The following is a 27,303-nucleotide window of genomic DNA, read 5'->3' as shown; positions in this document are numbered from 1 at the left end:
TCCTTCATTTTCTTTTTTTCTTTTTTTTTTTTTTAGGTCAGGCAATTGGGGTTAAGTGACTTGCCCAGGGTCACACAGCTTGTAAGTGTTAAGTGTCTGAGGCAGGATTTGAACTCAGGTCCTCCTGACTCCAGGGCCTGTGCTTATCCACTGCGCCCCCTAGCTGCCCCTATCCTTCATTTTCAAAGAGGACCTATGATATCACTGAATAATGTCTTGACTTGTGAATGAATTAGATTTAAGTGAGGCAAAGTTTCACAAAGTCATCAGCGTCACTGTCTCTTCCAGTCATCAAAGTCAAGTGGCCTAACAAAAGTCAAGATGACTATCGATGACCCAGGATGCGGTGGATGACCTTGGAGTCTTCGATGTCTGATCAAGCTCTAAGTGCTCCACAGTATCTACTTTAGCCACTTTCATGGCTGTTGGAACAAATTTGTCTCAATCGCCCGTACTGCTAGTAGAAGAAGACACTGGCCTGCCTTGCTCACTAGCACCATCAACTGCCTCTATATTTTGATAGTGTTTTAAGTAATTCTTTGATCAAGAAAACCTTGTAGCAAAGGCACTCCTCCTCAGGTTATTCACACGAGGACACTGAAGCTCCAAGGGATAAAGTGAATTTCCTACAGATCCACTGCTAGTAAGTGTTGAAGCTTGGATACAAGCCCTCACCTCCTGACTCCAGATCTTGCCTACACCATACTCTGAGTTTCTCTGAAGCGACCAAAACCTGCAAAAATTAACAAGGGGCCAAAATGATCTCTCTCCCAGAATGCACAGGGAGGAAACACTTACATGACCCAAGGCTACTGTAATCTCCACAGCTCTAGGACCCAGTTATACTGGGCTTCCTCTCTCAATCATGAATCTCCCACTTGAGGACAGTATCAGCTGATACTCCCATGGAATACCCATTGATTCCTTTAGGAAACAGAAGGATTCCTTCTGCCCCTGGTTTAGGAGAGTAGTTTTAAAAGGGCAATAACCCTGAAGGAGAATGAAAACCCACTACTTTGATCAGAGTTCCCCACGAAAGCCACTACTCTGTGAGCCTATCCATTCAACCCTTTCTACCAAATTCTATCTCTTCCTTCCCAAGAACAGAAAAGACAATATCCCAACCACTCTGCACCATGCCTGAGCCTTCTTAAAATTTCCCACAGTGACTCACCTGGGAAAAGAGGGTGGGCAGATTTCCATTCACTTCTTCTGGCAGGCCTAATCTCTGGGGAAGGGGAGAAGAGGAAGAAAGATAACTAAGTGAAAGCTATTAATGGAGATGGGTAGCTAGGTGGCACAGTGGGTAAAGCACCAAGCCTGGAGTCAGAAAGACTCATCCTAATGAGTTCAAATCTGACCTCAGACACTTACTAGCTATGTGACCCTGGGTAAGTCATTTAACCCTGTTTGTCTTTATTCCTCATCTAAAAAATGGCAAACCAGTCCGATATCTTTGCCAAGAAAACCCCAGATAAGGTCAAGAAGAGTTGAACATGACTGAAACAACTGATCACCACCAACAACACTGATGGAGATAATAGATTGGACTCATTAGGGAAGGAAAATATGAGAAAGAGAAGTAAATCCAGGAGAGTAAAGTCCCCATAGGTCTCTCTCTTCTCTCCTTTCCAATAACTACTAGAACAAGAAAAGTCCCACAGGTCAGCCAGGAGGAGAAATTGGGGTGGGGTTCTGTGAAGGATTAAAGCCTATATACCTTTCTCTTGTCACTAAGCATCCTCTCTGCTTCATTTAGCCCAAATCAAGCCCTCTCCACAGATCCAGCAGGGTAATAAACTCTTGATTATATAGCACTTTCATGTTTATAAAGCACTTTTTTTTTTTGCAGGGCGATGAGGGTTAAGTGACTTGCCCAGGATCACACAGCTAGTAAGTGTCAAGTGTCTCAGGTCCTCCTGAATCCAGGGCTGGTGCTTTATCCACTGTGCTACCTAGCTGCCCCAAACTAAATTCCTCTCCTTTTTTTTCTTCCTTCCTTCCTTCCTTCCTTCCTTCCTTCCTTCCTTCCTTCCTTCCTTTCTTTTGAGGCAAGTGTCAAGTATCTGAGCCAGGATTTGAACTCAGGTCCTCCTGAATCCAGGGTGGGTACTTTATCCACTGTACCACCTAGCTGCCCCAAACTAAATTCTTCTCCTTTCTTTTTCTTTCTTTCTTCCTTCCTTTCTTTTTTTTTTCTTTTGGTGAGGCAAAGGGGGTTAAGTGACTTGCCCAGGGTCACACAGCTAGTTAGTGTCAAGGGTCTGAGGCCGGATTTGAACTCAGGTCCTCCTGAATTCAGGGCTGGTGCTCTATCCACTGCACCACCTAGCTGCCCCTCCTTCCTTTCTTTCTAGGCAAAATTGGGGTTAAGTAACTTGCCCAGGGTCACACAGCCAGTAAGTGTCAAGTGTCTGAGGCTGGATTTGAACTCAGGTCCTCCTGACTCCAGAGCCAGTACTCTATCCCCTTGTGCCACCTAGCTGCCCAAGCACCTTCCTCCTAACAATGATGTGATATAGGTAGAGCAAGTATTCTTGTCCATATTTTTCAGATAAGAAAATGAAGGTTTGGAGAGAGTGAAGATTTTCCCAAAGTCACCCAGCTAGTGTCAGTGCTAGGATTCAAACCCAGGTTTCTTCAGTGTTCTTTCCATGCTGCTGATCAAGATCTAAGTATTTCTAAATATACCCTGAGATGCCTGACGCTATCATGCCGAAGGAGGCATGGTTGGTGGTACAGTGAATAGAACTCTAGGCCTGGAGTTAGGAAAACTTGAGTTCAGACCACTAGCTGGGTGCCCCTGGGCAAGTTGCTTACCCTCTATCTTCCTCAATCTCTTCATTTTAAAATGGGGACAATAATAGCACCCACCTCCCAGGTTTGTTGTAAGGACCAAGTCAGATAATGTTTGTAAAGCACTTAACACTTGTTTACTTTCTTCCTATCATGGAAAAGAAGAGATAGAAGGTGAAACACTGATGATACCAAACACTACCTCTCCCTGGGCCAAGAGAGGATCATTGAGAAGTTCCTTCCTTGCCTTCAGTCCAGTTAGTCCTATCCATTATTTCCACTTCCCAACAGTTTCCTTTATCCAAGTCTTTAAACAAACGTGTCCAACATACCTGGCTTTGCTTGCATCCACCTCCACAGCTGAGCTCCAACAACAATGAGGAGAGCAAGGATGAGGCCTATGCTAATAATTAGTAACTCAACCTTCAGGGGTCCGCGGGACAAGGTGTTGGGTCCAGATGGCTCATCAGTTGGTAGCTCTGGAATGGGATAGAGTGTGGGTCTCAGCAGGTAGAAAGTGCAGATGTTTTTTGAGAACAAAGAAAGCTTCAAGGAAGGAAGGAGAACCATGGCTCAATCATTTCTGTAAACTCTTTTAAACCCATGATATCCCATCTCTGGGGCAGAAACTACACCCATGAAGCCAAGGGAAAACCTCTGTCCTGGGATCCATACCTTTCCTCTCCAAGATCCCCTTCCAGGATGCCAAGTATTTCTGGAGCTGAACAGAACAGTATTCCTCCTCATGGATCTTAAGGAGTTTCCTTTGGAACCAGTCCTGCCATCTCTCCTTAATTCTCTGAGCTGCCAGATGGGCTGCAGTCCAGCTGAGTCTCTCCGGGTAGAAGGTGAGGAAGTCTTGCCCATCAAATTGGAACTTCCAGAACCCTTTGGTGCTATTGTCCTGGAGCTCACACCCCAATGTGGCCTGAAGGGTGTGAGAGCCTGAAACCACCCATCCATAGGATAAATAACTACTGCCCATCTTTACCTTGTCGCTTGGTGTTCAATAAGGACACAGACTTCTCCCAGCTCCCCCAGCCCACCCATAAAGGGTATAAAGGAACTCAGGTTGGATCCTTTTGACATTCTAAAATAAATAGACTCCCTAGGAAAGGGAGAAGGGAAGATCTGATGTGGCCCAATAAACCTATGGTTCTTTTTGTCCTGTCCCCCCATCTCCCATAGACTCCCCCCTCTCCACCCTTCCCATGGTCTTATCCTTCATACTCACCATCACTGCTGTTACTCTGGTTGTTGTGTCCCAGAATGTCTTGAAGGGTCATTCTCAGCTCTTTCCCCCTCTCTTCAAGGTCTTGGGTTACCCTTTCCCAGATTTTTCTCCCCTCCTCTGTATCATTCCATGGTTTTTGCAGCTCTGCCCTTCTACTCTCCCCCTCATAGTGAAGGAAGAGTTGATCATTTATATAGCCAAGGGCCATGTAGAGAGGTTCCCTTGGTTCTGGCTGGGACACAACAATGAGATCATATTGAAGAGAGGCAGGCCCTATGAGATAAGAAGAGCTCACATTCATTCCTCTTTCTGATAGAGGGTTCCCCAAATTAATCTCTATTTTCAGCCTAGCTGGATTTTAGTGGGGGTTGGGTACTGGACCAGTGATTTCATTGGTGTAAAAAAAAAAAAGGACACTCCTTCTAACACCTTCTATGTGATTTATACTCTTTAAACTCTATTATTTGAGTTGCTTAGAACACTGAGAGCACCAGAAAGAGCAGAATTTCATTGCTGTCAATGGACACAGTGTACTTTTAAGTGAGGCAATTGGGGTTAAGTGACTTGCCCAGGGTCACACAGCTAGTAAGTGTTAAGTGTCTGAGGCCGGATTTGAACTCAGGTCCTCCTGACTCCAGGGCCGGTGCTCTATCCACTGGGCCACCTAGCTGCCCCGACAGTGTACTTTTTTTAAGAGATAGTAGGGGGGGGCAGCTAGGTGGCGCAGTGGATAGAGCACCGGCCCTGGAGTCAGGAGGACCTGAGTTCAAATCCGGCCTCAGACACTTAGCACTTACTAGCTGTGTGACCCTGGGCAAGTCACTTAACCCCAATTGCCTCACCAAAAAAAAAAAAAAAGTAAAAAGAAGAGATAGTAGGATGAAAATTTTTGTGTCAAAGACATTTTTTTGGCAGGCAAATGAGTTAAGTGACTTGCCCAAGGTCACACAGCTAGTAAGTGTCAAGTATCTGAATCCAGATTTGAACTCAGGTCCTCCTGAATCCAGGGCTGGTGTTTTATTCACTGTGCCACCTAGCTGCCTGACATTTGTTTTTGAACATGTTTAGACCTTGGTTCTTCAAGTGCTAGGTGACTAGCCCAGGCAATATGTGTTAGAGGCAGGATTTTAACTTATGTCTTTCTGGCTAGTTCTCTGTTCACTATATCACACTGCCTCTCAGCAGCCTAGTGGAGATAATAGATACTTTCTAAATACTTTTTAGGGCAGCTAAGCAGCATATTGGATAGAGCACAGGCTCAAGAAGATATGAGTTAAAATCCAGCCTCAGATACTTACTAGCTAGTTGTGTGACCCATGGCAAGTCACTTAACCCCATTTGCCTCAGTTTCCTCATCTGTAAAATGAGCTGAAGAAGGAAATGGCAAACCACTCCAGTGTATTTGCCAAGAAAAACCTCAAATTGGGTCACAAAAAGTCAGGCATGACTCAGTGATGAAATACTTTTTTTTAAAAAGAGTAACCGGGGGCAGCTAGATGGCGCAGTGGATAGAGCACCGGCCCTGGAGTCAGGAGTACCTGAGTTCAAATCCAGCCTCAGACACTTAACACTTACTAGCTGTGTGACCTTGGGCAAGTCACTTAACCCCAATTGCCTCACCAAAAAAAAAAAAAATTCAAAAAAAAATGTACAAATAAAACTCTATTAAAAAAAAAAAGAGTAATGGGAGCAGCTAGGTGGCGCAGTGAATAAAGCACTGGCCCTGGATTCAGGAGGATCTGAGTTCAAATCCAGCCTCAGACACTTGACACTTACTAGCTGTGTGACCCTGGGCAAGTCAGTTACCTCCTAGGGTTGTTGGGAGGATCAAATGAGTACAGGATCTATCACATAGTAGGTACTATATGAATCCTTCCTTATTCCTTTCTCCCTTCCCCTCTGGAAATACCAAGCATACTAGGAGAGGACAGGTACTCACTCACCTCTTGGAACCTGTTTGAACTTAGCTGGTCTAGTATTGACTAGAGACACAGAATATGTCAATACCTCCCTGGTTTTGACTATATACATGTTTGTAATAGGGTTTGGTTTTTCTTGATTTCTCACTGGAAGGTGGTGGGAGGGGTAGGAAGAGGAAGAGAAAGTGGAACACTTGAAAATAAAATAAAATTTAATTCTTAAAAATACCTTTCTAAGGCTTACATGAGGGGGCAGCTAGGTGGCACAGTGGATTGAGCACTGGCCTTGGATTCAGGAGGATCTGAGTTCAAATCCGACCTTAGACACTTGACACTTGCTAGCTATGTGACCCTGGGCAAGTCACTTAACCCCCATTGCCCCGCCAAAAAAAAAAAAAAAAAAGACTTACATGAACTGATGTCAACATAACCAAGAAAATGTTGTACATAGTAACAGCAATATTGTTTAATAAAAAACTGTGAATGACTTAGCTATTCTCAGCAATGCAATGATCTAAGACAATCCTAAAGCACTAATGATGAAGCATACTATCCACCTCCAAAGAACTGATATCTCTCTCTCTTTTTTTGGGGAGGGGGCAGGGCAATGAGGGTTAAGTGACTTGCCCAGGGTCACATAACTAACAAGTGTCAAGTATCTGAAGTCGAATTTGAACTCAGGTCCTCCTGAATCCAGGGCTTTATTCACTTTGCCACCTAGCTGCTCCCCCAAAGAACTGATATTGATTGAATACATACTGAAGCATGGTATTTTTCACTTTCATTTTTTTCTCTTTGTTCGTCTTCTTATACAAAATTACTAATATAGAAAAGTTTTACATAATTGTACTTTTTAAAAAAAGTGAAGAAAATACCTTTCTAGCTTCATAGGAACTTCTTGTTGTTTGTCCTTCAGTCTCAGAGAGAACCACAACATTGGGGTGATGTCATGATTTGCACTGAATTGGATTTTTAAGTGAGGGAGGGCTGTGCAAAGTAACTAACTCCACTATCCTCCAGAGCCATCTGGTCCAGTGGCAAGATATACATCAGCATGATTGGAGATGGCCCCAGATGTTTAAGGAAATTGGGGTTAAATGACTTGCCCAGGGTTATATAGCTAGTAAGTATCTAAGATGAGATTTGTACTCAGATCCTCCCAACTTCAGGGACAGTGCTCTATCCACCGAGCCACTTAGATACCCTTCATAGGGCCTATTTGAGCATGAAAGGCAATCTGGCCACACTCACCATGTCTCTGTCCACATTCCTACTGATGTGGGAGGCAAAAAAAGGGTTAACAGAAAAAACCCAAGACCCAAGCTCTAATTTAGATCTGAACTCTAAGAGGGATTCAGACCCCAGTTAATGGGTAATTTAAGGCTTGAGTCTTCATTACTACAAGTCAAAGCCTAGGTTCTTGTCACCCACATTAATCAGCACCCATAACATAAAGAGGCAGGTCATAGAGACCTTAACTATAAAAATGATACACAGACAGGGCGTAGAAATTCAAACTGTTGGGGCAGCTAGGTGGCGCAGTGGATAGAGCACTGGCCCTGGAGTCAGGAGTACCTGAGTTCAAATCCGGCCTTAGACACTTAACACTTACTAGCTGTGTGACCCTGGGCAAGTCACTTAACCCCAATTGCCGCACTAAAAAAAAAAAAAAGAAAAGAAATTCAAACTGTTAAATGAAAATATTTTGAAACCAGACATGGGAATGAAAAGGTGACATGCAGAGAAAAGGACAAATTTGTCCCCATATTCACCTTATGATGTGTAAACCCCCAAAACACACCTCCATGCAAAAAGGTACCTGCCTCCCAGATTGGTTTAAACCCCCAGGAACTCCAAATTAAGATAAACCTTCCCTTGTATCTCCCTAAAGTGGAGATTATTATAATGAGACTGATAATCAATTTATCCATACTATAAATATAACTGTCTTTCTTTATTCGAGGGATACCTTTCCACTTTTCTGGTTCTCTCCTTGTGGTCACTCACAGTATTGCAATAAAATTTGGGAAACTGAGTCACTGAGTCTTGTAATTCTTTTGGGACGACCCGGGGCAGCTAGGTGGTGCAGTGGATGAAGCACTGGCCCTGAATTCAGGAGGACCTGAGTTCAAATCCAGCCTCAGACACTTGACACTTACTAGCTGTGTGACTCTGGGCAAGTCACTTAACCCTCACTGCCCCACAAAACAAACAAACAAACAAAAAAACATCATAAGCCAAGGGCAGCTAGGTGGCACAGTGGATAGAGCACCAGCCCTGGATTCAGGAGGACCTGAGTTCAAATCCAGCCTCAGACAGTTAACACTTACTAGCTGTGTGACCCTGGGCAAGTCACTTAACCCCAATTGACTCACCAAAAAAAAAAAGAAAAGCAAAGAAAAGAAAATGAGGGTAATATAAAACAAAAAGACATCAATAAAAACTTAAATTAAAAAGAACCCATGGTTAGCTCCACACTAGAATAGTGTGTCAGAATACTACTAGAAAGAGGAATACAAATTAAGAGCCACTCAAAATAAAATTTAAAACTTCAATGAAAAATTTGACAAATAAAGTTTTGTTCCCAAGTTTTGTTACCAGCACTTTCCCTCACATTGGTTATCATTGTATTTTTTTTCCCCATTTAGGAAAGGGAAAGGAACAAGCATTTTATTTAGTGTGCCATATTGCACTAAATGCTTTACAAATATTATCTCATTTTATCCTCACAACAATCCTAGGAAGTAGGGACCATTATTATCTCCATTTTACAGACGAGACAATTGAGGGAGAGGCTAAGTGACTTGCCTAGGGTTACTCTTTAATTGAATTAGAAATTAGGCCTAGGGGCTAGTGTCTAAAACTGGATTTTAATTCAGATCTTCTTCCTGATTCCAAGCCCGAGGCTGTAGCTGTAGCTTTTCCTTTTTCAAGAAAACCTTGTAACAGATATATTCAAGTCAAACAAATCCACACAGTGGCCATGTCCAAAGACATATGTCTTCCTCCACACTTTGATTCAATCAACTCTGTCCAGAGGTTATTTCATCCTAGCTCCTCTGGGTATGTGACTGGTCCTGGCCTTGATCAGAGTTCTAAGGCCTTCCAAAGTTGTTTTTCTTTCTTTCTTTCTTTTTTTTTTTTTGCAGGGCAATGAAGGTTAAGTGACTTGCCCAGGGTCACACAGCTAGTAAGTGTCAAGTGTCTGAGGCTGGATTTGAACTCAGGTCCTCCTGAATCCTGGGCCAGTGCTTTATCCACTGTGCCACCTAGCTGCCCCCCATTTTGCTTTATTTCTGCAATTATAGGTTTCTGCCACAAACTTTAAAACTTCCCTTAGGGATGCTAGGCAGTGCAAGAGTCTAAGCTAAGACCTGAGTTCAAATTCAGCCTCAGACATTTACCTATAGGTGCTATAGTGGATGAGTCACTTAACCTCTGCCAACCTCAGTTTCCTAGACTGTAAAATGATAATCATAAATAGCATCTACAACTCAGGGTTATTGGAGATAATATGTTACTTAGTAGGCTCTTTAAAAATGTTCAATTTGGGGGGCAGCTAGGTGGCTCAATGGATAAAGCACCGGCCCTGGATTCAGGAGGACCTGAGTTCAAATCCAGCCTCAGACACTTGACACTTACTAGCTGTGTGACCCTGGGCAAGTTACTTAACCCTCATTGCCCAGCAAAAAAAAGAAAAAAAAAAGTTTGATTTCTTCCTTCTTCAGGCTATATTCCAAACAGGCTTCTTTATGGCCTGCAAACCCCACAGGCAACATCCCACACTGCCCCCCCCCAAAAAAAAAAGGAAGAAAAGAAAAGCCCATAAGCACCCAGAGTCAGTTTTTGAAATTCGGTTTCACAACTATTGAAAGGTCCCAAATAACCCTCCACCTGGAATGTCACACCTTTTCAAGATAACAAAGAAACCTTGGAAATCATTTCCATGACAGTCAGGAAATGGGAAGCCAGATTCTATAGCTGGCCTAGAAGGAAGAAAGCCCCAACGGAGTAATCTTAGAACTAGAACACGTAACACGTGCCCCCCAACCCCCAGCCCACACTTAAAAAAAAAAAAAAAGCCATTTCTCTTCTTCTCAGCATTCCCTGCAATCAGGAAAACACACAGCTCAGTGGCTAAGGTGTTTGAAAAATCAGCCTCCGGGTGCACCATGACCCCAGGAGAGTCAAGGACGCTATGGTAGAATTAATTATCCAGGAAGAATGGCAGTAAACTCATAGGGTCGTCCAATTCAGCCCCTAACTCAAGCATGAATCTTGTTTTGGAGAGATGACTGGAGAAACGTTCTTTCTTCAATACTGTTCTTTTTGAATAAAAAAAATAACCTCAATTTTTATATTGCCAGAATTTGTTATAAAAAGTATTTGAATACCTGCCTAAAGTTTGAAAATACAGACATTCTCAAGGTCTCCCTTTTCCTCATTCTCAACTTTATTTTAATCGAGAGGGGAAAAAAACCCTCTAGAATGTGTGAGGGGAGAGAGAAAGAAAAAGAGAATGCAGGTATATTATCATGGAGCAACATCCCCATCTTGTGGGGGATTTAGGAATATTCCTCATAAAGAAATTTCTGGGGCAGCTAGGTGGTGCACTGGCCCTGGAGTCAGGAGTACCTGGGTTCAAATCTGGTCTCAGACACTTAACACTTACTAGCTGTATGACCCTGGGCAAGTCACTTAATGGAAGAGTCCCTGCTCCTAAGGAAGAAGGGTCTGCCTGTCCCCTTTCCAGGGGGACCCAGACAGTGTTCAGAGCCTAGACCAGGAAGCATAGAAGATGGGCTCTGCTGCTGCAAAAGGAGGGGTGAGAGTGGGAGTGGAGAGGGAGCTGGAGAGAAAACACAGCCTGCCCACCTGCCTGCCTCGGGAGGAACATTCTGGTTCAGTCAGCCCTGGGAACTGACAGGGGGAAGGAGCTACACAGGCATGTTAGGTAGCTGTGCTATTCTCCTCTCCCCTTGACCTCCCCTTCTTCTCTCCTCCTCTCTCACTTCTCTGTCCACTCTTGCTTTTTTTCTTCCCCCCTCTCCCTATGTGTTAGCTTACTCACTCCAAACCACCCTCCAACTGGCAGGTCTGGAAATGGGGAAAAGGCAAATACCATGATGCTACTACTCACTTTCAGGATCCTAGGGTAACCCTGGTAGAGGTGGAGGAGTGTCTGAAGCCAGATTTGAACTCAGAAGGAGTCTTCCTGATTCCAAGCCTACTTACTGTTCTAGCTGCCCCAGAGTTAAGGGTGACCTTTCTCAATTCAATAAGTATTTATTGAGGATCTACTAAATGCAGGGTATCCTGCTAAGTACTGGGGATACAAAGACAACAACAACAATACTCTACATTCAAAGAACTTATATTCTCCTGGGAGAAAACAATATGAACCCATAAAAAGAGCAAGAGTAAATCCAAAGTAATTTTAGCACCCAGGAACTATATGAACACAATTATAAAACACTTTTCACACAAATAAAGTCAGATCTAAACATTTGGAAAAATGTCAATTGCCCATGATTAGGTTGAGCCAATATAATAAAAATGACAATTCTGTCTAAACTAATTTACTTATTCAGTGCTAAACCAATCAAACTGTAATGGGAGAAATGGGGTACGGGGTTGGGTTAGGGGTTGGGATTCTTAGGAATTCCTCTTTAAAGAATTACACCCTCTTGCACACAAAAGTAGTTAGAATAAGGTGGTAGTTTATTTAGGGGCAAGGGAAGGGAAGGGTGGGGGGAAGGGAAACCATGAAAGAAATCCTTGGACTTCTCATGGGGAGATAGGCACAAAGCAAGTGGCTCAGAGGTACCAATCTCCTCGAGCAGGAGAATGGCAGGTACTTTTATAGAGGACTGATGGGGGGAGGGGTCACCTCTGTGACTGTGGAAAGTTTCTTTAGTGAGGGAGGACCATCCCCCACTGGTGGTAGCTGGGGCAATTGGGTGAGGAGTGGAGGACCATCCCTCACTGGTAGTGACTAGAAGAATTGGGTGAGGAGTGGCTACGGATCCCTCTTCAAAGGCTGCAGCCACACCCAAATTTATTTCCCCAGGGATAAGGGAGACCAGAATGGAGGGTGGGAGGTCCCAAAGCTAGCTCAGTCCAAACTGGTTCCACTTATCTCTCTAGGGTGTCAGTACTCTGGTTTAGTTTCTCAAGGAGAAGATTCCTTGATGTGCCCCAGAGAACTTCTGGGGTGCTCTGCACCCCATGACAAAACTACCAAAAAATTGTTCTATAGAGCTACAAAAATTATTCTATAGAGCTACAAAAAATAACAACAAAATGTCAAGGGAATTAATGAAAAATACAAAGAAAGTTGACTTAGTTACATCAGATCTCGAACTATATTATAAAGTGGTAATCATTAAAACAATATGGCTCTGGAAAAAAAAAAAGAGAGGCAGCTAGGTGGCGCAGTGGATAGAGCACCAGCCCTGGAGTCAGGAGTACCTGAGTTCAAATCCGGCCTCAGACCCTTAACACTTATTAGCTGTGTGACCCTGGGCAAGTCACTTAACTCCAATTGCCTCACTAAAAAACAAAAACAAAAACCATATGGCTCTGGCTAAGAACATCATTGATATTTTTTTTTGTTTTTATTTTTTGCAGGGCAATGAGGGTTAAGTGACTTGCCCAGGGTCACACAGCTAGTAAGTGTCAAGGATTTGAGGCCGGATTTGAACTCAGGTCCTGAATCCAAGGCCAGTGTGCTATCCACTGAACCACCTAGCTGCCCCACTCTGGCTAAGAATAGAGCGGTGGATCAGTGGAATAGTTTAGGTACACAAAACACAGTCCTAAATGACCATAGTAACCTAGCATTGGATAAACCCAAAGACCCCAGTTTCTGGGATAAGAACTCACTATTTGATAAAAACTGCTGGGAAAACTGGAAAACAATATGGCAGAAGCTAGGCATAGACCAATATCTTATACTGTATAGCAAAATAAAATCAAAATGGTTACATGATTTAGACATAAAGTGTGATACCATAAGCAAATCAGGAGAGTAAGAAATCCTCTACCTGTCAGATATATGGAGAATTATTGTCCTTCCTTCTTTTTTTGGGGGGGGGTAGGGCAATGAGGGTTAAGTGACTTGCCCAAGGTCACACAGCTAGTAAGTGTCAAGTACCTGAGGCTGGATTTGAACTCAGGTCCTCCTGAATCCATGGCCAGTGCTTTATCCACTGTACCATCTAGCTGCTCCCCCTGTCCTTCATTCTTGAAGAGGATCATGACATTGGGATTATGTCATGACTTGCAGTGAATTGTATTTTTAAGTGAGGGAGGACTGTGCAAAGGGAGAACATTCCTGGCATGTGTGGGTGCAAAAGTATGGGGTCAGGAGATGAAAAATCATGATTAGAGAAGAGGATGTAGATTTGTTTGGCTAGAACATAGAGTGCAGGAGGAGAAGTAATGTGTGATCAGTCTGGAAAGACAGGATGAATGGAAGAAGACTGTGAAGGGCTTTAGATGCCAGAGAGAAGAGTCTATAGTTTATCATAAAGGCAACAGGAGTCACTGAAGCTCCTCAAACAAGGGAGTGATATAGTCTAGACCAAGGTGGGTTTTTTGTTTGTGTTTTTTTTTTTTTGCAGGGCAATAAGGGTTAAGTGACTTGCCCAGGGTCACACAGCTAGTGTCAAGTGTCTGAGGTCAAATTTGAATTCAGGTCCTCCTGAATCCAGGGCCAGTGCTTTATCCACTGGGCCACCTAACTGCCCTCTAGACCAAGGTTTTAAGAATATCAATTTTGACAACTTGTGTTGAGGATAGATTGGAGAGGAGAGGGACTGGAGTCAGGGACAGTAATTAGAATTGATTGCAATAGTCCAGACAGGAGGTGATAAAGACTCAAACTAGGGTTTTCATTTTGTTAATGGAAAGAAGTGGACAGATATGAAAAATGTCTCAGAAGTAAAACCAACAGAACTTTAGAATTGATTGAATATGGTGAGAGTGAGGTAGAGGGAAGAGTCAAAGATGACTCCAAGGTTGCAAACCTGGGTAACTAGAAAGATGATGATATTGATAGAAACAGGAAAGTGAGGGTCAAGAATGGATTTTATGAGGGGCAGCTGGGTGGCGCAGAGCACCAGCCCTGGATTCAGGAGGACCTGAATTCGAATCCAGCCTCAGACCCTTGACACTTACTAACTGTGTGACCCTGGGCAAGTCACTTAACCCCAATTGCCTCACCAAAAAAAAAAAAAAAAAGAATGGATTTTGTGGATTGGGTTTGGGGGAGGTGTCATGGCACAATTAGTTCTGTTTTAGACATATGGAGCTTGAGATTCTATGGGGACTAGTAGGCAACTGGTGATATGAAATTGGAGCTCAGGAGAGAGGTGAGGGTTAGATGTGTCGATTTGGGAATCATTGGCAAAAAGATGGTAATGAAATATATGAGATATGCTCTGATCTAGGTGAGGAGAGGGAGGGTGGGGGAGGAGAAGAAAAAGAGAGAAGGGGAAAAGAGTGGAGGAGAGGGGAAAAGAGGGGAGGGGAAGAGAGAGGAAATGAGTGAAGGGGAAGGAAGGGAAGCAAAAAAGGAATAGAAGAGAGGGAAGAAGAAAGGTGTAGAAGTGAGGTAAGAGGAGAGGATCTTATTCTGCCCTCCAGCTAATGTTTGATATCCTTTTTTACTTAGGCTAAACTCCTTGAAAAACCTATCAACAACTGGTAAAAAGGTCTCTTCTTAAATTTCATCCTTCTTAACTTCTCTGCATTTGACATTCTATTGACCATACCATCTTCTCCTCCTAGATACTTTTTTCTCTCTGTGCTTTCATGATTCTGCCTTCTCTTAGTTTTCCCCCTACTCTGGCTAACCATGTGCTCTCAGTCTCTGGCTAGATCTTCTCCCATGTCAGGCTGACGAACTGTAGGTGTCTCCCAAGGCTTTGTCTTGGGTCCTCTTCTCTTTTTCTCTAAATACTCACTCTCAGCTTCTGTAGTCTCAAATATCACCCTTACACACATGATTTCCTGATCTATTTATCCAGTCTTAGTTTCTCTTCCCGACTCAGTACCACACCACCAAGTGATTGCTGGATATTTCAATCTGGATGTCCCATAGTTATGTCAAACTCAACACATTCAAAACAGAACTCCCTCCCCCACACCCCCGCTGTCTCACACACACAACTTCTGAACTTCCCTATTACTGTCAGCCAAGTTTACAACCTGATATCACTTTTTTTCTTTGAAAGTTTGTAACTTTTATTACTCATTCACTATTATCTGTCTTTAAGCAAACAATAAGTTCAATAAAGTATCAATATCTAAGCAAGGAAGCAAATGTATGAGGTAACTTTAGGTAAATGTTAAGGATCTTAAATTTATTCTGCTTTCCCCTTTCATGTTAAAGATTATTACCTTACGCTCTAGTACCATGATACTCTTCCAGCAAAGCATACCATAATGCATCAAAAGGAAGCCAATATAACAGGGCTGGTCTAATCAATCACTGAACATTCATTTAGGGCCTACTGTGAGGTAGGTGCTCAGGATACAAATACAAAATAAGGCATTCCTGGCCATCAGGGAGGTTACATTTCTACCAAGCTAGACTGATATAATTCTATTCACTTTCTTACTTATCTCATTTATCCAATTAGTTGGTTTGCTAAATCTTGTTATTTTTTCCCTCATAACATCTCTAGTATCTATCCCCTTCTCTCTACAAATCCAATCTATTGTTAAATCTTGTTATTTTAATTTTCACATCTCTTATATATGTCCCCTTCTCTCCACTCACCCTGACACCACCTTGGTTCAGGCTCTCATCACCTCACCCAGATTAGTGCAATAATAGCCTACTAATTAGTCTCTCTGCTTCCAGTTTCTTCCCACCTCAATCCATCTTTCACTCAGCTGTAAGAGTGACTTTCCTATATATTTAACATGATTGCACATATATAACTTATATCAGATTGCTTGCTGTCTTGGGGAGGGAAGGAGAAAAATTTGGAACTCAAAATCTTTCAAAAAATGAATGTTGAGGGGCAGCTAGGTGGCGCAGTAGATAAAGCACTGGCCCTGGATTCAGGAGTACCTGAGTTCAAATCCAGCCTCAGACACTTGACACTAGCTGTGTGACCCTGGGCAAGTCACTTAACCCCCATTGCCGTGCAAAAAAAAATTTTTTTTCTTTAAATTTTTTTTTTAAATGAATGTTGGGGCAGCTAGGTGGCGCAGTGGATAGAGCACCAGCCCTGGAGTCAGGAGTACCTGAGTTCAAATCCAGCCTCAGACACTTAACACTTACTAGCTGTGTGACCCTGGACAAGTCACTTAACCCCAATTGCCTCACTAAAAAAACAAAAAACAAAAAAACAAAAAAATGAATGTTGAAAACTCTCTTTACATGTAACTGGAAAAAAATCCTATCAAGAAAAATAAAGAATGATTTTCCTAAAGTGTCCATTTCCCTATGTCACCACCCTGTTCAATAAGCTCCATTGGATACCCACCTCCAGGATCAAATATTAAATCAATCCTCTGATGGCATTTAAAGCTCTTTACAACCTGACTCCTTCCTACTTTTCCAATATATACCCTCCATGTACTCCATGATCCAGTCATTCTCTACTACCTGCTGTTCTCTGTGTCTAGAAGGCTCTCCCTCTCAACCCAACTGTTTTTTAAAAAATTTTTTTGGGGGGAGTGAGGCAATTGGGGTTAAGTGACTTGCCCAGGGTCACACAGCTAGTGTCAAGTGTCTTGAGGCCGGATTTGAACTCAGGTCAACCCAACTCTTAAAATACTGGTCTTCCTTTAAATTTTTGGCTTAAGCTTCACCTCTTCCAGGAGGCCTTTGGGGGGTCTTCTTAGGGGCTAATGCCCTTCCCATTAAGGTTACCTTTCTTCTCTTTATCATGTATATTTTGATTTATATAAGTTGTTTCCTCTATTAGAATGGGAAGGCAGGGACTATATGTATGTGTGTGTATACACACAACACACATCTGTATACATAAATAACATACACATATATGTATAAACATGTGTATACACACATATACACATACACACATATCTCTATCTCTAGTTTTCTATATATATATAACTATCTATATCTATATCTCTTTTGCTTTGGATCCCCAGTACTTAGCACTGTGCCTGGAACATATTAAGTTGTTTGTCCTTCATTTTCTAAGAGGACCATGACATCAGGATGATGTCATGATTTGCAATGAATTAGATTTAAGTGAGGGAGGGCTGATAAATAAATGCACATTGGTTGATATAAAAGCACATAAAAATAACTACAAAGTTCTTTTCAAAGGAAAGGTACTGGCAGCTGCGGGGGAGGGAAGTACAAATTAGGAAAGGGTTGATATTCAAAATTGTTTGAACTGGGTTTTGAAGAAAACAAAAGATTCTAAAGGGCAGAGATGAGGAGAGTATGTATTTCAGGCATAAGGGACCCCAGCATAAAGACAGAAGTGGGAAATGGAGTATTCCGTGTGAGAAACAAGAAGACCAGTTTGGCTAGAACACTGAATACAGGAAATGAAAAATGAATGAGCAGGATTTTCCTGTCTCATTCTCCTTCTTGGGGTTGGAGGAAGTAGGTTATTTCATTATTCTTTTATGAGTGAACCTCTCCTGATTCTTTTTCAAAATGTTGACTTCATTTTGGGTTCTGACCACATCCTATTAACTCATTGCATTGCAAAAGTTTGCACAAATATTCTTAGAATGCTTCTATGCCATCATGCTGGAACATGGGTGGAAACAGGGTTAGATTGATTCATCAGGGGCTAAGCAGAAAATGGTAATCTGGGTGTTGTCCCACACTATGGCGAAGACAGGATCTGAAGAACCTAAAGTCAAGTTAGGAGCTCAGGATTCCAAGGTATCAACTGTAATGGTAGGAATCCAAAAAGTCAAGTGAAATAAAGTCTTGGGGGCAGCTAGGTGGCACAGTGGATACAGCACCAACCCTGGAGTCAGGAGTACCTGAGTTCAAATCTGGTCTCAGACACTTGACACTAGCTGTGTGACCTTGGGCAAGTCACTTGACTCTCATTGCCCCACCAAAAAAAAAAAAAAGAAAGAAAGAAAGTGTTGGCCACCAGTGAGCAGAATGCAGAAGCCAATCTGATTGAGGCAAGGATCTTTCCCCACGACTGCCTGGAACATCCCCAAGATATTAGGCCACAGGGTAAACGATCTATGGGCTTGAGTATCAGATGTATATCTTCCAACTTCCAAAAAAAAAATATATATATATATATATATATATATATATATATATATATATATATAGCAAGCAAATTAAGGCTGCTTCCAGAGTTGGAACTAGAAGTAGGCAGATAGCTGCCTAGGGAACAATACACAGGGATTGATAACACATGGTGGGGAATAACACATTTAAATATGACATATGAAAAGGGATTTTAGCTCTCATCCATGCAGATGCAGGTCACAACCTACTCATGCCTGCCAATCCCTCATGACTCTTGCCAATCTCTTTCCACCAATTCACCACAGGGTCCTCTCGGTGTGCTGGGGGCCTTCTTCATTTTCTTCTGAGATCCAAAGGATCCCAAGGGATCAGCCAGGCTGAAGGAATAAATAAAGCATTTATTCAGCACTTACTATGTGTGAAGCACTGTGCTAAGCACAAGGGCTACAAAGATTGAGCCTATACCTGCCTCAAGAAGCTCACATTTCCAGCTGGGAGACAACGCTGGCTTTCAGTTGCAAAGTCAGATGGCAAAATGGCAAATTCCCACATTTTTGTTTGTAGTTTTTTTGTTTGTTTGTTTGGGGCGGCAACACCAAAGCAGATGGCAATGCTTCTTCTCCTTTTTTTTTGTTTTTAGTGAGGCAATTGGGGTTAAGTGACTTGCCCAGGGTCACACAGCTAGTAAGTGTGTGTTAAGTATCTGAGGCCGGATTTTAACTCAGGTACTCCTGACTCCAGGGCTGGTGCTCTATCCACTGTACCACCTAACTGCCCCAATGATTCTTCTTTAATGTTACTGATAAAATCATATTGGTTTCTGATGTCGAACCATTTGGTAGTGCCAGGGGTTTGGTGGCAAGAATTTTCCTTCCTGATCTTCAGTAGCTGTGGCTGCAGTTCCTGAAGGAGCATCTCCACAGAGGTTGCTTCCCAGGATGATGTCTTAGAGCACTGGGCCAGAAGCATTGCTATTCCCAAGACTTTTGGGTACAAGATCCTGAACTGTCTCTATTAGGGTCTGAGGAGAGATAGTGGTCAAGATGGAGGTGGTAGTTTGACCTGCCTGATTTATGCATGCCTGTCTCTCCTTCAGTATGTTGTAACGATTGGAATAACGCCACCTGCTGGATACTAACTGTAGAAGAGTTCTGCCCATGAAGCGAAGGTCTTTGGGGGCAAGACCAGGAGTCTTTTCTTTGGCGTCACTTCCTGACGCGGGCTAGTGGGAGGAGGAAGGAAGAGACTGGCGCTCAGTCTCACTCTCTTTCCTTTGGACTCTGGTGGAGAGCGGAGCTAGAAATGTGCTCTCCCTTTAATAGATAGGAATCTAGGCCTTTCTCTCTCTCTTTACCAAATTCTTGTTTTCCTTAATAAACGCTTAAAGGTCTAACTCTTGCTAAAGCTTATAATTTATTGGCGACCACTCATTAGATATTTTAGACAAACTAGCTAGAATTTTAGCCCTTAACAATGTTTTGCTGCTTTAGGCAGGCTGTGCTAATCCTAAATCTAATCCTGATTCCAAAATGGCCAGGCAAAAAAAATTAAATGCATTTGTCCTTAAATTTTATATTTTATTTATTTATTTAATATTAGTTTATTTTTTTTTTTTGCAAATGCATATTTTAATTCCAAAAAATCCAGCCCTTCACAGAATGTGGGTATTTGTTTTGTGGTGGGCTGTCACACTTGCTACAGTCGGGGCTGGATACTTTCCCTAGACAGTAATTGTTGTTTTTCCTTCGTTTTAGAAGAGGACCATGACATCGGGGTGATGTCATGACTTGCACTGAATTGGATCTAAGTGAGCTGTACAAGGTCACCAACTTCACTCCTCCAGAGTCATATAAACAGCAAGGACAAGATACACATCAGAGGCCAGCTAGATGGTGCAGTGGATAAAGCACCAGCCCTGGATTCAGGAGGACCTGAGTTCAAATCCAGCCTCAGACACTTGACACTTATTAGCTGTGTGACCCTAGGCAAGTCACTTAACCCTCATTGTCCCACCAATAATCTGGCAATGGCTGGGTGATTCACATGGTCCAGAATGAGTGGAGATGGCCCCAGATGTTTAAGGCAATTGGGGTTAAGTGACTTGCCCAGAGTCACACAGCTAGTAAGTGTCTGAGGTGAGATTTTTACTCAGGTCCTCTTGACTCCAGGACCAGTGCTCTATCTACTGTACCACCTAGCTGCCTCTTCCTAGACAGTAATACACAGCTGGAGGACAACTGCCAAACCTTGCCTAGGGCACTCAAATGTCTTAATCAAATGCTTCATTGCCCTTAGAGGCATATCCTATTCTGGTTTCTTGGGGACTTCCCCGGACCTGGACCTTGAGAATTAAGGTGGGGTGGGCTAGGGACCAGAAGCAAGTAAAAGGAGTCTGACATATTCGGCCTCTAGTTAATAGAGGGATAGTGGAAAGGCTGAGGAGCAAGTGGTAAAATCTAAAATACCTTGGTTAGCCATCGAGCTGTATTAGCAACGAGCCTGGATGTAGTCTTCCAGTCTTTCTCTTCTAAGCAGCAACCCTCCTAAGTTCCAGTTTATACCAGATCTCAAGTTTCAATCTCCTGCTAAAGTCCCAGGTCCAGAGTTAACTACCAGAGATTCCGCTTCTTCATCTAATGTGTCAAGTATTCAGGGAGCACTTTTTTGCCTACACAAAGGGGAGAAACAGCAGCGAACTAAACTAATTCAAGCTGGACATTTCCTAGTACTCCCAAGACCAGACCGATCCTATGCCTGGGCAGTTTCAAGGGTGCAGGAGAGAAGTCTTGAAGCACAACTTCCTAGGTGTTTTACATATTCGTTAGGTATTGTTCACTAGTTACTATGTCCGGTTTATTTGATTACTGATTCTATGCTGAATAAACATATTCTATGCAGGATCCAAGCTTCAAAGCTCGATTCTAACAGAGCCAAAGCTCACCAAAGCACAGCATATACAAGAAAGGTGCTAGGGGTTTGCCAGGGGAGGGACCACAGAGGGGAGTTCTAATTGGTCCATCCACTGATCTTCACACTCCTACACAATGAGCCTGGTCAGTGAAAGGCTGAGGACTCTGGGAAATCATAAATAGCACTTATTCCATACTGCCACCAACAGGGAGTGTACAAACCCTCAGAGTGGACATGGAAGTGCTCTGTGAGTGGCTATCAATGCCGTTTGGCTCTCATATGATGGAGGAGAGATGGAACAAAAGGAGTTGTGGAAGAAAGGCTAGGAAAATAGAGAAACTGAACCTGATCCCATCTGGGATGTTTTTAAAATGCCTCCTGCCCCCACATGCTCACTCAACACATTCCTTCCCTACCACCGCTGATCTTCCAGCTAGAAAATTGCTCCAATAGAGAAGGAAAGGGTTTACTGGGTTGCCTGACTGAAAATGTACACATTTCAGGAAGCCTTTCAGGAAGCTCAGAAAATAGTATTTGACACAATTGTCCAGGAAGCCTGTGTACTTTGAGGAGAATCTCTGGGTAGCCCTCCAGGCCACTCCAACCTCACATCATCCCAGTGTAGCCAGACTGGGAAAGAAATACAGAAGTTTCCTAGCTCTCAGTCCCATAGTATCTATCAATTCTAGGCAACTTGTACCCCTGGCTGCTCTACCTCTGGGGGGCTTTTAGGGATGAGATATGGGATAGGAAGGGTCCTCTGCTTTGCAGTTTCATACAACAACTGCGTGATTTCTCAATATCCTTCCAGCTCTGCTATATTCATTATTTTCCTTCAACCTCCAATACCCATACCCCAACTGAGCACCCTAGGTGACCCTAGGATCATGGCCCAGTATTCTTCAATCTGTGTTTATGTTCACAGATTTCAAAGGACATAAAGAAAAGGCCCCTTCCCTGGGTGCATGGAGAAAGTAAAGTCAGAGAAAAAAACATCCCCCAGACCCTCCCTACTCATTACCTGAAGCTTCTTCCAGCTGCCACCCCTGTCCCTCCAGTGCCTCTCCCAATATTTCCCATCGGAGAAAAGAAGCAGCCTATTCTCAGACTCACAAGCCTCAGTTTCCTTCCACGTTCCTAGCAGCAGCAGCAACCACAGCGGCAGCAATAACACAGTGGAAAGGTGGGCCTGCTGTGTCTCCCTCCTCTCCATCTCTACTTTCGGATCACCGCCCAGGAGTCTTCAGTCTGGGTTTTTGTTCAAAGATTTCAAAGGCCATAAAGAAGAGGCCCCTTCCCTGGGTGCGTGGAGAAAGTCAAGTCAGAGGAAAAAAAATTAGTCTGAGTCAGACTCTTCTGGGCACTTGCCATGGAACTAAATGCCTTTTTTCCATTTCTTTTTTGTTGTTGTTTTCAAGCAAAAAAAAAAAGAAGGGAATGCAAAAGAGAAAAGAAAAACAAAAATCTGGTGATAGTCAACTAGAAGAGACCAAGAAGGTGTGTCCAGGCAAATGGAAGAAATGTAATAATCCAGTACTTGTCCTGCCAGTTTGCCCAAGCTCCACCCCTCAGCCATTAGTGTCTGACGCCACTGCTGGGTTAAATGCAATTGCTCCCACTTCCTTTCTTCCTTTCCGGTAAACTTCATACCACACCTTCAGCCAATTCAATTGGACCCAAACCCAGGAAAAGTGTACAATTATTCACCCTATCAGTGTGATCAATTCTAGCCACCAATGGGATTTCCCCTTTTTTCTCTCCAGTTTCCAATATTCTCTTCCCCTTATCTTCACTTTTGTTCATTGATCTTCCTCTCTTTATTTTTTTCCCTTTTTCTACACTCCCCTATTCCAGCCCACTCATTCCCCCCACCCCACCCCAGCAAGGACTTTGAGTTCACAAAAACCTATGTCTAATTTTGAGAATTAATCCCAAAGAGTCATTTTCTCTTTTTGGTTCGTTGTCTCTCATCTACGGTTAATCTGGGAGCTCCAAAATAAAGTTCAGGCATGGTTCAAATCTAAAATTTCCCCAAAGTGGATAATAGAGTCCTAACTCCCATATAAATTACTTAATGTTCAATATGACAATTTCATATTGGACAGACTTTTTTTCTCCACCATAGGAAATGCACAAGATGAAAGAATCCTCAGGAACTCATGAACAATTAACCAACAAACACTTATTAAGTGCCAACTATGTGCCAGGCACTGTGCTAAATGCCAAGGATATAAAAAGAGGTAAAATACAGTCCCTCCCCTCAGGAAACTGACAAGACACAACATATAAACAAATATAGAAGTTGTCAAGAATTCAAAGAGGCCATTATACACACTACATTCCCCCACCAAAGTAAGGACACTTTAGGAAACTGCCTCTTACCTGCACCATCTGAGCAATTCACAGTAATAACATGGAGGGTCAGCAAAATCCAGATCTGCTTTAGTCTTTTAGCTTCAGGCAGGTATCTCTGGAAAATCTTCTTTGAGAAGCATGCTGTCAAGGCAATATAGCTGAGATACTGGGGTAAACACAGGATTACCCATGAGGCAGTCCCTTAATGCTCCCAGGGCAGTTTAGTTTCATGGCAGCAGTTTTGTGAACAAGTCTGCAAGGCAGCCTTCCAAATGGGTCAGGAAAGGGAAGCTGCAAGCCTTCCTTCCACACCTGGAAGACCTCTCCTATTATGGAAGATACAACCTTCCTCAGTCTCTGGAATCTTGGGTTGTGCTTCTCCTTATCAAGTTTTAAAATGTAAGTAGCTAGGTGGCACAGTGGATAGACTCATCTTCCAAGTTCAAATCCGTCCTTGGACACTAACTAGCTGTGTGATCCTGGACAAGTCATTTAACCCTGTTTTCCTCAGTTTCTCATCTGTAAAATGAACTGGAGAGCAGGAAATAGCAAACTACTTCAGGATCTTTGCCAAGAAAACACCAAATGGGGTCATGAAGAGTCAGAAATAACTGAACAACAATTCTTCTTCTGGGACACAATGTTCAAACCAAACTGTACTACTGACTATTCTGCTGTCTCTCTCTGCACTCTCCCACTTCTGGGCACTGTTACCTGGAATGCACTCCTCTCCCTCGACCCAATTCAAGGGCTATCTTCTCCTCTGATAAAAGCTCCTCCCCAACTCTCCCCCTTTCGCTTTTCTGTTATAAGAATAAAGATTTATCTTGTTCCACTGGGAATCATAGTTGTTGTTTACATTTCTTTCACTTTTTAAACTCTTGAGAGTTTGTTCTGTGTTCTTTCCATCTTTGTAGCCTTAGACTCTACAGAAGTGGTTACTTTAATAAGATGTTCCCAGAGGAGCAGGGGATATATTCTGTTCCCACTGGTTCCTCTATTTGCCTCTAAATATGATTCTCCCTCACTGACTCAATGTAAACAGTGGTTCCTTACAGCAGAGGTTGACATTCTTCCTATGTTAGGGCATATGACCTTGAAGCTCAAGGGCTGATGAATATGCAGGGGTGGGGAAGTTTCCTGCTCTTGATTGCCTTCTTTTTTTTTTTTTAGTGAGGCAATTGGGGTTAAGTGACTTGCCCAGGGTCACACAGCTAGTAAGTGTTAAGTGTCTGAGGCCAGATTTGAACTCAGGTCCTCCTGACTCCAGGGCTGGTGCTCTATCCACTGCGCCACCTAGCTGCCCCTCTTGATTGCCTTCTATATCAGCTGGTTGTCTCATATTAGTGAAGGAGGGAGGGGCAGTTAGGTGTCACAGTGGATAAAGTAATGGCCCTGGATTCAGGAGGACCTGAGTTCAAATCCAACCTCAGACACTTGACTTTTTTTTTTTTACTAGCTGTGTGACCTTGGGCAAGTCACTTAACCCTCATTGCCCTGACCAGGAAAAAAGAAAGAGAGAGAACAAAGGGCCAACAACAACAGCTGAGGAGCAAAAGAAAGAATGAGAATGAAATCAGTCAGTCAATAAACATGAAGTATCATCTATATACCAGGTATACTATAAGCATTGGGGATATAAAGAGAGGCAAAAGATAATCCCTAATCTTAAGGAGGTCACACAATGTGCAAACAACTATGTACAAATGACATATGGAAAATAAATTAGAAATAATAGAGGCAAGGCACTAGAATTAAGAAGGGTTGTTCCGTTTTGGAAATATCAAATGTCTATGGGACATCTAGTTAGAGATCTCCAACAGGCAGTTGGAAATGTGAGACTGAAGATCAGCAGAGAGGTTAGGGCTAGATAAGTCAATCTGAAAATCATCAGCATAGAGATGATAATTGAGTTTAGCTCAGTGCCCGGAACATAGTAGGTACTTCATAGATGTTTGTGGAATTGAATCCCTGAGAATTGATGAGATAACAAAGTGAAACAGTATAGGAGGAAAAGAGAAGAGGGCTCAGGATAGAGTGGTTAGTGAGAATGCTCTAGGACCCTTCTAGATGAAGATCCAGCAAAGGATACTGAGGAGTGGTCAGATAGGTAGGAGTACTAAGAGAGTGCTATCATGAAAACCTGGTCAGAAGAGAGTATCAAGTAAAAGAAGTGGATGCACAATGTCAGAAACTGAAGAGAAGTCAAAGAGGATGGTGATTGAGAAAATGCCATTCGATTTGCCAAACAGATTATTTGTAATAATAGAGAAAGCAGAGGGCAGCCAGGTGGTACAGTGGATAAAGCACTGGCCTTGGATTCAGGAGGACCTGAGTTCAAATTCAGCCTCAGACACTTGATACTTACTAGCTGTGTGACCCTGGGCAAGTCACTTAACCCTCATTGCCCCGCAAAAAAAAACAAAACAAAACAAAAAAGAAAGCATTTTCAGTAGAGGAAATAATGAAGAAATACCAGAGATTGTGTTTCTACCCCAAAGGCCAGGGGGCCTCAAGAAGGGGCTCTGGGCTCATATACCCCAAGGTTTGATCACTTCAAAGAGAGGATTTTAGTTTTTCTCTCGCTGATTCTACTACTTTTTTATTCAGTCATTTTTCAGTCATATCCTACTCTTCGTGACCCCATTTGGGGTTTTTTTGGCAGAAGCATTAGAGTAGTTTGCCATTTCCTTCTCCAGATCATTTTACAGATGAGGAAACTGAGGCAAACAGGGTTAAGTGACTTACCCAGAGTCACATAGCTAGTAAGTATCTGTGGCCAGATTTGAACTCAGGAAGATGAGTTTTCCTGACTCTAGGCCTGGCACTGTTATCTACGGTGCCATCTATCTGTCCTGGAGTAAAACTCCAGGGAAATCTCTAAAACAAAGTTTATGTATGGCACATGTCTAAGGCTCCACAAAATGTGGGCAACAGAGTCCCTGCTAGAAAAAGGTAGTTAATTATTGCAAATTAATTTGCAATATGTGTATTAACTATGGGACTACTGCTTATTTCCTTCACCACAGAAAAATGCATTAGCCACAAGACTCAGAGGTGTATATTAACTAATACAGAAAACATAAAATTTCTCAAATAGTTTAATGCATATATTATATTCTACTCAGAAGCTAGAGATCTTTTGTTTGTGAGATTGCTAAATAGTTATTCAACATTCACCTCACCTGTACTGTCTGGGTGATTCACATGGTCCAGATGTCCTAGCCAACTCCTACAAGACCTTCTTCCTTCAGACAAAGGATAGTACTGGCAGTAGTAATTTTCTCCTCTAAGTGTACTGCTAAGGAAATCTTCTTCCCTCTTTCTGAGACCCAAATCTCCAACTCAGGAACTTTTGTTGTTGTTGTTGTTTTTTGTTGCAGGGCAATGAGGGTTAGTGACTTGCCCAGCATCACACAGCTAGTAAGTATGTCAAGTGTCTGAGGTCGGATTTGAACTCAGGTCCTCCTGAATCCAAGGCTGGTGCTTTATCCACTGCACCACCTCACCACCCCAACTCAGGAACTTTCAACCCATGAAGTAACCAACAAGGCTAGAAACATCGCCCTTTTCCTGAGATCATTAGTCACTGACCCGTACTCAGGAAAGGAAACAGAAATGTAGAAGGCAGCATACCAGGACCTGAAGTCCAATCTCAGATCCAATTATGCAAGCCAGTATTCCTGATTCTAGATGCTTCTGCTGAAAGTCATCATTGCCCCTAATTTGGGGGCAGGAGGAAAGAGAGAGAAATCTCTGAATTCCCTTACTGCAAATACAAGGGAGAAAGAGTTGCTAGAGTTCCAAAAAGAAAATGGGCCTAATGAAGAGAAGGGCCAAGGTTGTTAGATAGGTCTTATATACCA

The 27,303-nt window shown here is 42.8% G+C and overlaps 1 protein-coding gene across 1 annotated transcript; it reads right to left on the bottom strand.

Annotated features, from left to right (window-relative positions):
• Positions 1 to 274: 274 nt before the first annotated feature.
• LOC122755935 (zinc-alpha-2-glycoprotein-like) lies at positions 275 to 22,356 on the bottom strand. The gene is made up of 6 exons (XM_044004896.1): positions 22,196 to 22,356; positions 4,031 to 4,303; positions 3,472 to 3,741; positions 3,129 to 3,275; positions 1,175 to 1,228; positions 275 to 733 (listed from the first exon to the last, which is right to left on the bottom strand). Exons 1-6 carry the CDS (start codon positions 22,293 to 22,295, stop codon positions 696 to 698), a joined length of 882 nt encoding a protein of 293 aa, XP_043860831.1. The 5' UTR covers positions 22,296 to 22,356; the 3' UTR covers positions 275 to 695.
• Between the last annotated feature and the right edge of the window lie 4,947 nt (positions 22,357 to 27,303).

Source organism: Dromiciops gliroides, chromosome 4 (genome assembly GCF_019393635.1).
Source record: "Dromiciops gliroides isolate mDroGli1 chromosome 4, mDroGli1.pri, whole genome shotgun sequence".
Taxonomy (NCBI): domain Eukaryota; kingdom Metazoa; phylum Chordata; class Mammalia; order Microbiotheria; family Microbiotheriidae; genus Dromiciops; species Dromiciops gliroides.
This window is presented reverse-complemented; position numbering and strand designations above follow the sequence as displayed.